Below are 14,415 nucleotides of genomic sequence, written 5' to 3' on the forward strand. Positions count from 1 at the left end.
AATTTCCCAAGGGATGTCTTACATTGTCATGTTGATGATGTCCTTTATTGATTTTTTATTTTTCTCTTTTATTATCCAATTCTATGAATTTAATCTTCATGTGGGCAGAAACATTGGAAGGTCTATTCATTGCAGTATCCCCAGGACCTTACACATTTAGGTGCTAAATGATTATTTGCTCATAGGAACAAAAAACCTAGAGAGGAGAATAACTTCTCAAATATATACAGCTGATTCCTAGTAGGTTACACACCCAAATTATGGTTTTCTGGTATCAAATGTCCTGCTCTTTCTATTGAATCACTGGCACAAATGTACTGATACTGCAACCATTCTAAGAATATGGCAAGCAGCTCTTAAGCCACATGTAGAAGTGAATTACAATTAGCATCAGCTTTATTACTCTATGGACCACTTCTTATCTGTATCATCCTTACAAAACTGAACAGAACAACTCCCAACTGTCTATTGTAGCAGCAATGACTGGAAAGGTAGGAACATATTAAATTCAAAAGAGAATCCAAACTGCATTTCTTTATCAGTCTCTCTTATAAACCCTTTATTAATGCTTCTTGAAGTGCCATAAAGACAGTATTTCTCCTATGTTCATGCTTATATAAAGGAGATGTGGGGGTTGTGCTGTGAATAATCTGTAACTAGAACAATGGAGTTCTGGAAGTAGAACATTTAATGAAGCCTAAAATGCTTTACACTCATTGTGTAATAAATGACTTTTTCCTACTCTATCATGGGAGAAAACAGAAAATTTTCTCATTGTGAATACTGTTTATTACACTAAAGTAGATCACTTGTGTATATTTTCCAAATTATAAATTCCACACATTGTAACTAATAGAATAATGCTTTAAAAAGTCCTGTAAGAAAATTCCTTTGCCAAAACATGTTCTTTTCCTGATAAATTTTGTTATTAACAGAAGAGGATCTTCATATTGTACCAGCCTCAAACTGGATAAAGGATTATGACAGAATTTCAATATAACAAATTATTTTTTCTCAAAAGGAATCAATAAGGATGAGTTTCAGAAATCACTCCCTTTTGAAACATTCACCAGTTATGAGCAAAATTCTCTGGGGCTGTCCCTCCATTCAGATCAGTCTAGATCTAACATGACTTTGGAATGAAGAAATCTTAAAAGCAATTTAAGAGCTGAATTTTATTTAATACAATTTTGGGTAGAGAAGGAAAGACAGTAGAAATATGCCTGATACATACCTAAGAGTCCTGAAATTTTTTCCATCATTGTTTATTAAAAAATTAGTTTAAGAATGAAATAATTATTTTAAGAATTAAAAAATTAGCTCTAGTCCAGAGGAGGAAGTCACATCTGATGAGGCAAATCAAATGGTCAGATCTTTACTCCTCAGTGAGGAGACTGACAACATAAGGAGTAATTGTAAAGAGGTACTGTGTAATAAGAAAAAGTTCCCTAGGTGATTCTGCTACACTTCCCTTTCTCTCCCTGCCTCTCTTTCCACCTATAATCACTAGCCAGTAGTAGCTCCTATACCAGATTGATCATTAGAATCTCTTGGGGAGTTTTTTAAACTACAAATTCCTGGAGCCCAACCCTAGAGATTTTGATTCAGAGGGGACCTTTCCAGCCTGTGTCTGGCGTGCCTGTGGGGTAATCCAGCATTAACCATACTTACATAGTTCAAGAACGTGGCCACACGATTCCCTTCCTTTACAAGTTCCAAGTCATATTCAAGTCCCTATGAATTTTAAGTTAAAGTTAATAAGCAGGTCTTACATTTAACTAGTTAAGAAGCATGAAAAAAAAAACCAGTTACTTTCCCACCTATTATAATTAAGGATATGATATGAGAATGGGAAACCCATCATACCCAAATGGAGTTCACCCTATCCCTTAGGGATGCAATACATAAGGCAAGTGAGACTGGAATCCAGGCAGGATAGAGAAATACAAGAACAAGTGTTTTCACAGAACAAGCCAATCTATACATTTGCCCATGATAGTTAGAAAATTCAATATAGGAGGTGGGTCAGATAAGATGGCTAAAAAAGAATGCATGCCACTCTTAGAAAACATTTGACCCAAAATATCAGGAATAGTTCAGAGTACAATAACAGAAGGGGTTTATCCACAGAAGAAGCTGAATTTTGCATTCAAGGTCTACGTGTCTCCTCTGTGAAAACTGTTCCTGCAGCATCAAGAAGGCAGTTTCCCAGATTCCTATAACCAGTGGGGTGACCCTGTAGAAACTACTATTACTGGACCATACCCTATGGGCATTGAGAAGGTTCTTATTCTAGGGATATCTTCAAGTGAAGGGACAAGTTTAAAGAAAATGTCTTAGCTCAGACCTAGCTCTCCCAGGAAGCTGTCTCTGAATGAACAGACTTCACGGCTGCTTACTGGGTCCTACGAACACTCCATGCATACTTCTTTTACACAACTTTCAATTATTTTTAAAGTAGCTATACATATTTATGTCTGAAGACAAAAACAAAAACAAAAACAAAAACAGCATCATGGTTTCTATATGGGAAAGGACACTGTCTTCTTTGCCTTTTTATCCCAGGTGAGCAATACACACATCAAAAGTACTAAAGAAATGTTTGTTGCTTAGTCTGCTGGCTCAGCTTGTCCTTCCCAAAGCACAAAATACTTATCTTCTCTCTCTGTTTAGCTCAGCCATTCCAGGGGTTGTGCTGGGCTAAAGTATTGGATCTCAGAGCAATAAAATCAAGCCATTCCTGTCAACGGAAGAATGAGATCTGCCTGAAGATTGGGGCAAAGGCATAATTGGGGCCACAGGTGGGGGCAAAGGACCTTATGTGGCTTCCTTGCCATCACTTTCATTCCAAGAACTAATCAGAATTCCAGGTGCCTGGCAGACACAGCAATACATTAGGAGAAGTGGGTAAAAGATGTTTCTTATTCTGGGCCTAATTTTAATACTGTTCTCAAAAATTTATCCTTGAGAATTTAGGGGCCCCTGCGTTAAAAGCCAAGCCTCCCATATGAGCTCTGACCCATCTTTTGCCACTTGCAATACAGTCCAAAGGAATAATATTTTGTCCTTACCAAAAAAAAATCCACATGAGGTGCATAGAATCCCCCAATGCCATAACCAGCAACCTGGCAATTAAAAAAAACAAAGAGGCAGGGTTAGCCACATGGGCAGCCTTCAAACAAGCCTAGAAACTCTGCCTTCCAAGGTCTGCTCCTAAATGAAGACACAGTAAGAAGATTATTTAGCATGAGGGGTTCTGCAAGACAGAAGTCATCCTGCATTTGAAACTTAGCCAAGGAAACACAGCTAATGAGTGGCAGAGCTGGTTTTCACAAGCAGGCTATCTGGTTCCTGAGCCCATGCTCTCAAACCTTCAGCCATTTGTAGATCCAGATAAAGATACAAGAAACAATCAACAATCAGACTGGGTGGGCCCCTGTAGGAAGGGCATAGAAGTGGGACTCATAACATTTCAAAGCCAGTGTCTACAGGATGGATACCAGGAAGTTTCAGGGTAAGCAGTTACTATGGCCAAACTGCCAGGCTTGAAAGGACAAGAAGGGGGACAGGACAGAGATTCCTCACTCATGTTGACGGGGACACCTCCTACCTGTAAATATTCCGCTGTTTTATCTGACAGACCAGTGATGAGCTGAATCCTTCTATTCACTTGGCGAATGAGAGGGTCTTCCTTTTCCTTCAGAAATACACTGGGTGGGGAATATCAGGTGGAAGAGAAGGGCATGGGGAAGGGAGTAGAAAGGACTAGTGTGACTGAGGGGAAATGGAGTAGAAAATGAGGGGAGGGGTTCAGCAATCATTCCCATCTCCTCTGGATTCTATGTAATAGTCATTTTTGACTCAGAAATACCTCATGAGGAGGCTCAGAGTTCTTACACTGTCAGCATTCAAAGGTCTCTCATCTCTTCCAACCTTCTCATATGACAATGACAAAACTGAGACAACATTGAGGAAGTGAACTGCCCAAGTATATAAAGCCAGTAAGTGGCAGAGCTGGGACTATAGCTCAGGTCGTCAGGATACTAGTCCTTTGCCTTTTTTGATGACCTAAAAAGGCCTCCCAAATGTCTAATTAGTAAAAAAAACCAACAATATAAACGAGAATATGCAGACCAGGACAAAATTACTCCTGGGGCCCATAAACAAACACAGATTACACACATGCATACATATACACTGTCACACACAGGTCCACATAGAGTCACAACTAAGGAAAGCATGATAAACAAATAGTAAACAAATGCAGAGACATCAAATAAATATCTAGATCAGAGAAATCTAACATATTTGATTGGGGTGACTGGAAGAGATGTCAAACCACCCCATCTCCAAGTTACCTTTTGCTGATCCTGCTTATGGATGCATGTGTGGAAACTGTTGTGTAATTATAGATTCTGGACCGTTTCATCTAGGTAACAGAAGCCAAGAATAAATATAGTTTCACTTCACGCCTATCTACCTACTTATACCTTAGACTAGAAGCATCATTAACTGATTCATTCATTCATTCTAATAAGAAATTATTCTGAAATATTTCAAGCATATAGAGAGATTTAGAGAATAATATAAGAAATTCACAGGCATCCCTCACTCGTCCAGTCAAATCTTAACATTTGGCTATATGAGAGAGAACCTAACTGCTTATATAATATTTTTTTCTCCCTTTTGATTATTAAGAGTTTTTATTTAGGATACCAATGTTCCCAGAAAACAGACTGTACCTTCCCATCTCACTTGCATCCTGGTATGTCTCTGACTCTTTTATGGCAAATTATTTGTATGCAGCTATTGTTGGGAGGGGAGGGTATGGAACTTCCAGGGAAGCTCATTAAAAGAGGATAACTAGTTGGAACAGACCACTTTTTGGTCCTTCCCTCTTTTACCTGCTTCCAGTCTTAAACTAAACTGTAGCTCTAGAAGCCCTTTTGTAACACTTGGGATAAAAACTATGAACTAAAAAAAAAGATGAAGCAGAAAGAAGGCTCCAGGTCCCTGATGATTCTGGGGAGCTACCATAATGACCTCCAGCCTCCTTACATCGGTTTATGTGAAATACTAAAAGTTAGTGTTTAAGTCACAGTAGTTGGGTCTCTAATACAAGTAGCCAAACATAATTCCTAATTATATACTATATTTACTATTGTAAAGAAATAAAACTTTACAGATAAACTAGAAACCCCCTACATTTACCTCTGCAGCTCCCAAAAGATAATCACTATCCTAAAATTAGTACTGCTTTATTCTGCAGTATGTTTTTATACAGTTACTAGTTTTGTATTAAAAAAGTGAATATAAGTAGAAATGTTTTCCATGTGTTTAAATATATATATATAGTATAATAATGAACATATCCTTCTCTACCTGGTTTTACTTTGGTTTAATATTATACTTTTTTGATATATCCACGAAAAGCATGCAGTCCTATTTCACTCATTTTCACTAGAGCTGAATATTGGATTATATGCATATTACGCAAATTATTTATCTATTATCCTTTGATGGACATTCAGATTTCTGTTGCAATGAAAAGGCTGTAATAATTCTTCTACTATATCTCCTTGTTCACATAGTAAAGTGTTTTACTATCACAGTGGTCTTCAAACTAGGGTGTGTGTCCTCTAAGGTGTGCAAAACTTTATCAAGAAATACACAGGAATTGATTTCCAGATCCTCAACTTCCATATATTCTTTCTTAAATCTGAGTAATTTCTCTTTTCAAATAGTCCTTCTCTCTCTCCTCCCATATATACACAATTCCAAGAAAAGCCTGGCACCAATTAACTCACAGTAGGGTTTCCCGTATTTAACACATTTCTGTTACGTGTGAAGCATGGCATGTAGAATTGGGACATTTTGGCCCTTGTTGGATGTTTTCAATAAAGAAGTTATGGAGGAATACTGATATGGGATGTTATTGACAGGATATATATGGTTGACAGGGAGTTATACAGGGCATATGCCCAGGGTATATGGTAATGTCTATATATACTCATAGTGCAAACAAAAACAACAGCTGGGGGGGGTACTGGGCTCCTGGCCGGGGGGTCACTGTTGTGGGCCCTGGGAGAGCAGCGGCAATCCTCCAGGTGCAATGGCAAGAACCAGGAAGGAAGGAGGGCCCAACAGTGGGCTCGTGATACTAATGGTTACACTTTTGAGCCTATACACCTGCAATAAGAACAAGGCCTAGAGTAGCATTGTGCCTGGGGGTTTCCTCCTGACAGCCTGCATGTTACTCAAATGTGGTCACTCTCACAGCCAAACTCAGCGTGTAGATGCGATGCATTCCCCCCAGCGTGGGACATGACACCCGGGGATGAGCCTCCCTGGCACCGAGTGATCACTACCACATACCAGCTGAAGAAGCAACTATAAAATGACCTTGAATTAAAGATTCAATGCGGAACAGCAGAATATACCTGTCTACATATAATAACATGACTTCGGGAAGCGGTTTGACCTAATGTAAGGGGGAAATGGAAAGGAGAAATGAGATTATAAGGCTGTGAGTCTCTAAAAAAGAGTCTGGAGGTTGTCAGAAGGAATACCCCTATGTACAACTGAACAGAGTCTAAGAGACAGATAAGGTAGATACAACCCCAGGTATTGGTTCTTTTGAGGGATAAAGAGACCCACGGGTTCTATGGTCATGGCAGAAGGGGTTCACTGCCATGACAGATGGCCCTTCTTTGGACCTGGTGTTTCTGCGTGATGGAATTGGACTCAGAGGGGATCTCTTTTCACAAGACTTGCATGCTACTTTATTGGAATTGTAGTCAGTGCTGGGTTTAAGATATATGTAGGGGATTTGAATCTCTGGACTGATAATATGACACCCAGGCCCAGAGCCTCAACAGACTTCAGCTCCTACACTTTGATTTATTGGACTTACTCCACTCAGCTAACATGGAGTTGAAGAAGGTCAACCACCACAACATGGAGCCTAGAGTGTCTACAACTGGAAGCGGGAGGAGTGCATCCAGTACCCATATGGAATCTAAGCCCTCACTTGACATAGATGTGCAATGGACACAACCAATCCAATGTCCACAGAGAAAATGTGGAATGGGTGTGGGAACGGTAGCCATGGGGGCTGCTGGGTGTGGGGAACGGGAGGAAGAGATGAGATGTGGAGGCGTTTTCGGGACGTGGAGTTGTCCTGGATAGTGCTTCACGGACAATTACGGGACATTATAGATCCCCCCAGGGCCCACTGGATGGAACGTGAGAGAGTCTGGGCTATGATGTGGACCATTGACTATGGGGTGCAGTGATGCTCAGAGATGAACTTACCAGGTGCAATGGATGTGTCATGATGATGGGAGAGAGTGTTGCTGTGGGGGGAGTGGGGGGCGGGGGCGGTGGGGTTGAATGGGACCTCATATTTTTCATAATGTAATTTAAAAAAATAAATAAATAATTTTTTAAAAAAAGAAAAAAAGAAAAAATATTAAAAAATAAAATAAAATAAAAAAAAAAAGAAGTTATGTAAAGTAGGACTGTGGAAATGATAAACATTTTTGTTTAATGGCTTTTCCTCTTTCATCCCTTGACTATTTTCAAAGAAGTTGTGGCAATTTGAGATTATTTATGAATCCCAAAAAAACAGATTGTTTGTAAAATAATCTATTCCCCTGGGTTTGATATCCTTTGAATGCATTAGATTCAGCTCACATGTCTTAATTAGAGTGTTGATTAGACCACATCAGTAAGGCATGACTTAGATTGAGACTCCCCTGCCCCCTTGGTGGGGCTAAATATAAATGGACTCTCACTCAAGAAGACACATGACATGGAATAGGAGAGACTTGGTCATTTCAGTCTAGCCATATGACAAAGAGAAGGCTCAAACAGCTAAAGCCCCTGGAAGAGAGATTCCATTCACCTGAAAGTATGCAATGGAAGAGAACAGCTGAGCAGCTAAGAAACTAATATAGAAAGCCCTGAAAGACCAGGCAGAGATTGCCTGCCATCTTGCCTAAACATGTGGCAGGTGACTTTTGTGAAAAAGTACCTCTTATGGTACCATTAGTTGGACTTTCCACTGCCTCGGGACTGTAAGCCTGTATCCCAAATAAACACTCTTTATAAAAGCCAACAGATTTCTGCTACTTTGTATTAGCACCCCTTTGGCTGACTAATACAGAAGGTATGACTTGAGAGAGGATCTAGTAAGGGTAAAGTGAGCCTTGACTAAAAAATAACATGAAAAATGGTAGATTCATGTATTTCAATATAGGCAATTCTTTTCAGTAATTCTTAACATTTATCCCTGGTATGTGTCATTAGCAAAAAAGAAAAGCAAATGCAAATTGGTGAAAACATTCAGGTTAGTGACAGTGATTATTTTAAATATCACAGAATATAGACATCATCCTAAATGCAATTCTGTCGCATTTATTCCTGAAAATCACCGATAAGAAAACAAAACCACCTATTATAACATATGCCTACAATTAAGTAGGAAACAAAGAATAATACAAATTTCAATTTTCTTTTAAGTTGGGTAAATAAACACTCAATAGCAAAGAATCTAAGCAAAGAATTGGTCTAGACCTGTAGAAAAGGAAAAAGAGTACAGTGGCCATAATGGTGATGAAACACACACAATGACATCTAGAGGCTTTCTTTCAGGAGGAAAGTACCCCACTCTGTGTGGAAAAACACTGAAAGAACATTTGAGACTTAGGGGATCACAGCACTGGCTTTAGATCTCTTGAATGAAACAACTCGGAAAGTGTACTGAACCTAAGGTGGCAGTATAGAGTAGACATTATTCCTTGGGTTAAGGAAGAGCCTTGGAAAGTAAGATATACCTTGGTGGTTTGGTAATGAAAAGAAAAAGGAAATAGTTGAATATAGGGACCCAATTAAAATTATATAGTAATAAAAAATTAGAAGATAGACAAAAAATAAATAACAATAAAGCCCATTAATTAAAGAAACTACACTTCACGGTAGGAATAGAAGAGGAAACACTTGGTGTAAGATCACTGGTCCAGAAAATCTAACACAAATAAACATGAACAATAAAAATAAAAAAGAACCCAGGATCCATGTAAGGCACTATGAACAGAAAAACATACAATGAGAATCAAAATTTCTCAGGAGTTTGAAAAAACAAAAGAAAAACAACCCAGCCAAAAAAAAAAAGTTGTAATAAAATATTGCAATATGTATTAAATATAATTAAATAAGCAACTGTACATATGAAAGAACACCACAGATCAGAAATTCAAAAGCTCAGGAGGATATGGATAATAAAAGAGATGTGAAAGATGGCATGTGGTGATGTCATCAACATGGCAATTCAAAAGATCCCCTGGAAAAGTCTCCCCTCATCATCAACCAAAAAAGAACAAATCCCACTTCCTTGGAACTCTGGAGGGCAATATAGACTAGAGAAAGAATCCACAAACACTGAATTGAAGAAAAAGAAAAATAATCTCCAAGATCAGGTAGGAGATTTCCATCTTGAAACTGCTGGCCTAGACCCTTCCACTTCATTCGGTCCCATGCAGCTTGGGAGTTGCACAGAGGCAGTACAGCCTACCAGGTCCCTCCTGCTGCAGATGCAGAATATAGAGCAGCAAGTTAGACCCACACACATATCCAGGCATAAGGACACAAGTCCACAGAAACCCAAGGTGGAAAACACCAAAGAGTGTCAAACACAAAACGTTTCCCAGGGGGAGAAAAAAACAAACAAACAAGCCAGAACCACTGGCAAGAGGTGCACGCAATCAATCCAATTTCTGTAAGCTGGACCCCCTAAACACAAAACATACTTTTTAAAATTGATATATCTTTCTGGATTGATGCCATTCAGCTTGCCGGGGTAGCATAAATTAATGGGGAAACTGAAAGCAGAGAAGCCTCATGGAAAAAAAGGGGGAGGGAGCTGAATGAACTGCTAGAAGACAGGATGGGTCCATGAACTGAAAGTATAAAGAAAAGGAGACACTAAGAGAAGGAGGGAATTTAAACAAATACTAGGCACTGGGGAGAAAATTCTACATAAAAACTGACAGAACAGATCAATTTTCTCAGAGAAGGAGCAAAGGAAAAGAAGCTTTCTCCTGGAGGTAAAAAAAAATTACACAAAAAGTACAAACTTAAAAATTGTACCACATATCCAGGGCAAGAATCAGATGAAGTAAAGCTGAGAAAATCTGAACCATTAAACATGGGCTAATCTAAAGCTCCAGAATAAGTTGGAGCAAGCACCAAAGAGGGTCTTAACACAAAACAAAACAAAACAAAAATCAATAAAACTGAGACAAGAAGGAAAACTAACCTTTGGAGTAAACATACCAAAAATAAGCAGATGCCCAGACATGAGCAAAGAGTCAAAAAATAAGAAACAAGAAGATATGGCTCAGTCAGGGAAACATATTAAAACTTCAGAGAATATAAAGAATTTGGAATAACTAATCAAAGAAGTTCAAACAAATCCCCTAAATCAATTTTTAAAAATGAAGAAAAATATGGATATAAGGTAAAGGATATAAGAAGACAATGTATAAGCATAAATAAGAATTTGAAAGTTTAAGAAGAAAAATAAATTGTAGGATAAAAAGTAAAATAATAGAGATTAAAAATATATGAGGGGCATATGAAAGCAGTTTTGAACAGGCAGATGAAAGAATCTGCAAACTAGAAGACAGGACAATCAAAATTATACAATCAGAAGAACAAAGAGAAAGAAATAAAAAATATTTAGCAAGAAGAGGCTGTGGCTCAGTCAGTTGGGCTCCCATCTACCATATGAGAGGCTCTGGGTTCGTGTCCCAGGGCCTCCTTGTAAAGGCAAAGCTGGCCCCAGCCCATGTGCCATGAAGAACTGACGGCCCATGCATGGCAGAGAGTTGGCACAGCATGATGCAACAAAATGGAGACAAGCAGATACAGGGGAAAAAACGCGCAGCAAATGGACACAGAGAAGAAGACAGCAAAAGAAAAGGAACAAGCCACGAGGGGGGGGGATAAATAAATAAATAAATCTTTAAAAAAAAAATTTACCAGAGTCTCAGGGATTTGAGTGACAGCATGATGTGCACAAACACATACATCATGGGTGTCCCAGGAAAAAAAGCAGAAAGAATATTTGAGGAAATTACAGCCAAAAATTTCCCAACTCTTAAGACATAGATATACACATCAAAGAAGCACAATATGCTCCAAATAGAATAAACCTTAATAGACCTACTCTGAGACACACACTAATCAGAATGTATGCCAAAGATAAATTCTGAAAGGAGCCAGAGAAAAGCACCATGGGAGGATACTATGAACAACTGTATGCCAACAAATTGAACAACCTAGATGAAATGGACACATCACTAGAAATACAAAAACAACCTACACTGACTCTAGAGGAAATACAAAATCTCAACAAATTACCAGTAAAGAGATTGAATCAGTCACCAAAAGGCTCCCAAAAAAGAAAAGTACAGGACCAGAAGGCTTCACAAGTGAATTCTACCAAGCATTCCAAGAAGAGGTAATACCAATCCTGCTCAAATTCTTCCAAAAAATTTGAAGAAGAGGGAGCACTCATTGTTTGAGGCAAATATCACCCTAATTCCAAAGTCAGTTAAAGATACTATGAAACCAAAAAGTTACAGACCAATTTTTCTTATGGATACAGATGCAAAAATTCTCAACAAAATGCTAGGAAATCGAATCCAAAAACACATGAAAAGAATTAGACATCATGATCAAGTAGATTTTATTCCAGGTATGCAAGGGTAGTTCAACATAATAAAATCAACAATGTAGAACACCACATTAACAAAACAAAGGGAGAAAACCACATGCTCACTTCAATTGACACAGTAAAGGTTTTTGACAAAGTTCAGCATTCTTTCTTGAGAAAAACCTTCAGAAAAATAGGAATAGAAGGAAACTTCCTACACATGATAAAGGGCACATATGATAGACCCACAGCTAACATCATTCGCAATGGTGAAAGACTGAAAGCTTTCCCTCAAGATCTGGAACAAGACAAGGAAGTCCACTGTTACCACTGTTAATCAACATTGTACTGGAAGTTCTAGTCAGAGCAATTAGGCAAGAAAAAGAAATAAAAGCTATTCAAATTGGAAAGAAATAAGTAAAATTTCCTCTATTTGCAGATGACATGATACTATAAATGAAAAGCCCTGAGAAATCTATGACAAAACTGCTAGGGCTAATAAATGAATTCTGCATAGTGGTAGAGCACAAGATGAACAAACAAAAATCAGTAGTGTTTCTGTGCACTAGTAATGAGCAATGTGAGGAAGAAATTAAGAAAAAATTCCATTTACAAAAGTAACAAAAAGAATCAAATATCTAGGAATAAATTTAACCAAGAATGTAAAGGACTTGTACACAGAAAACTACAATACTTTGCTAAAAAGAAATGAAAGATCTACATAAATGGAGGGACATTCCATGCTCATGTATGAGAAGACTAAATAAGTTAAGATATCAATTCTACCCTCAAATGAATTACAGAGTCAATGCAGTCCCAATCTAAATTCCAATATCCTACTTTTCAGGCATGGAAAAGCCAATTATCAAATCTTTTGGAAGGTTAAGGGGACACAAATAGCCAAAAACATCTAAAAAAGAAGAATGAAGTTTGATGACTCACACTTTCTGACTTTAAAGCACATTACAAAGCTACAGTGGTCAAAAAAGCATGGCACTGGCACAAGGATAGATCAATGGAATCAAATTTGGAGTTCAGAAATAGACCCTCACATCAAGGGCCAACTAATTTTTGACAAAGTCCATTCAACTCTTCAACAAGTGGTGCTGGGAATACTGCATCTCCATTTGCAAAAGAAGGAAGGCTGAATAATACCTCATGCCATATATAAAAAACAACTCAACCAAAGACCTAAATATAAGAACCAAAAGTATAAAACTCATAGAAGAAAACATAGGGAACCATCTACAGAATCTAGTGTTAGGCAGTGGTTTCTTAGAGTTCACACACAAAGCACAAGCAACAAAAAGAAAAAAGTAGATGAGACCAGATCGAAATTAAAAACACTGGTGCATCAAAGGGCTTTATTACAAAAGTGAAAAGACAACCTACTCGATGGTATAAAATATTTGGAAACCACATATCCAATAAGAGTTTAATATCCAGATTATATAAAGAAATCCTACAACTTAAAATATGAAAGGACAAACAGTCCAATTACAAAATGGGCAAAGACTTGAACAGACAATTCTCCAGAGGATATACAAATGGCTTAAAATGCACCTGAAAAGATGCTCAACATCCTTAGCTATTTGGTAAATGCAAATTAAAACCACAGTGAGATACCATTTCATATCCATTAGAATGGATATTATTTTTTTAAAAACCAGAAAATCACAACTGTTGGAAAGGATGTGGAGAAACAGAAACACTCATTCATTGCCGGTGGACATGTAAAATGGTGCAGTTGCTATGGAAGACAATTTGGAAGCTCCTCAGAAAGCTAAATAAAGAATTACCATATGACCGGGCAATCCCTCTACTAGGTATTTATCTAAAAGAATTGACAGCAGGCACTCCAACAGATATTTGCACACTGATGTACATAGTGGCATTATTCAGGGCCAAAACATGGAAGCAATCCAAGTGCCATGAATCAATGAATGGATAAAAATGTGGTGCATTGTACATACAATAGAATTTTATTCAGCGTTGAAAAAGAATGAAGTTCTGTTTCACATGACAACATGGAAGAACCTTGAAGACATTATCTTCATTGACATAAATCAGACACAAAAAGACAACTACTATTTGAACTCACTGATAAGAAATAATAATAATAAGCAAATTTATAGGGTTAGAATCTAGCATATAGGTTACCAGAGGCTGGTTTGTAGTAGGGAATGGGGTGTTAATGCTTAAATTGTACAGAATTTCTATTTGGGTTGATTGTAAAGTGTTGGAAATGGAAGGTGATGGTGGTAGCACAACATTGTTAGTGTAATTAAGAGCACTAAATGATATATGTGAATGTAGTTAAAAGGGAAATTTTATGCCCTATGTAAGTTACTATAATAAAAATTAAAAAGATACAACATAGGACTGTAAAAAAATTACTGCATGCAGTTGGCCTCAGAGAAAGAAATTTTTTGTAATGCAAAAAAGGATGCCTACTGTCTCTGAAATAATAATATGAGCACACCCTACCCTGTAGTCATACTTGCTTTAATCTACTTTGATTTTTCAAGGGGATCGGATGAAAAGCCTATCTGTCCTCATCTGATCTGTGGTGTGCAGCTCTATTGATGAGGTTACATCTAATCTGCATCTGCCTACTTCTTGCCACTCTCCTATTGCCCTGCTTTTTCCACTTCCTGAACAAGGATCTTTGCCAATATTTACCTCAAGTACCAGAA

The 14,415-nt window shown here is 37.8% G+C and overlaps 1 protein-coding gene across 2 annotated transcripts in view; it reads right to left on the bottom strand.

The window, feature by feature from the left end:
* Positions 1-14,415, bottom strand: part of LOC101442035 (prolyl 4-hydroxylase subunit alpha-2) — an 84,134-nt gene that overhangs the window by 12,254 nt on the left and 57,465 nt on the right. For both annotated transcript variants that reach the window (XM_071219119.1, XM_023589180.2), the window contains 4 exons: positions 4,359-4,429; positions 3,611-3,710; positions 3,072-3,125; positions 1,672-1,734 (listed from right to left, as the gene is read on the bottom strand). In XM_071219119.1, the coding sequence (XP_071075220.1) occupies positions 1,672-1,734; positions 3,072-3,125; positions 3,611-3,710; positions 4,359-4,429 (288 nt within the window). The remainder of the gene's footprint in view (positions 1-1,671; positions 1,735-3,071; positions 3,126-3,610; positions 3,711-4,358; positions 4,430-14,415) is intronic.

This window comes from Dasypus novemcinctus, chromosome 2 (genome assembly GCF_030445035.2).
Source record: "Dasypus novemcinctus isolate mDasNov1 chromosome 2, mDasNov1.1.hap2, whole genome shotgun sequence".
In the NCBI taxonomy this organism is placed as follows: domain Eukaryota; kingdom Metazoa; phylum Chordata; class Mammalia; order Cingulata; family Dasypodidae; genus Dasypus; species Dasypus novemcinctus.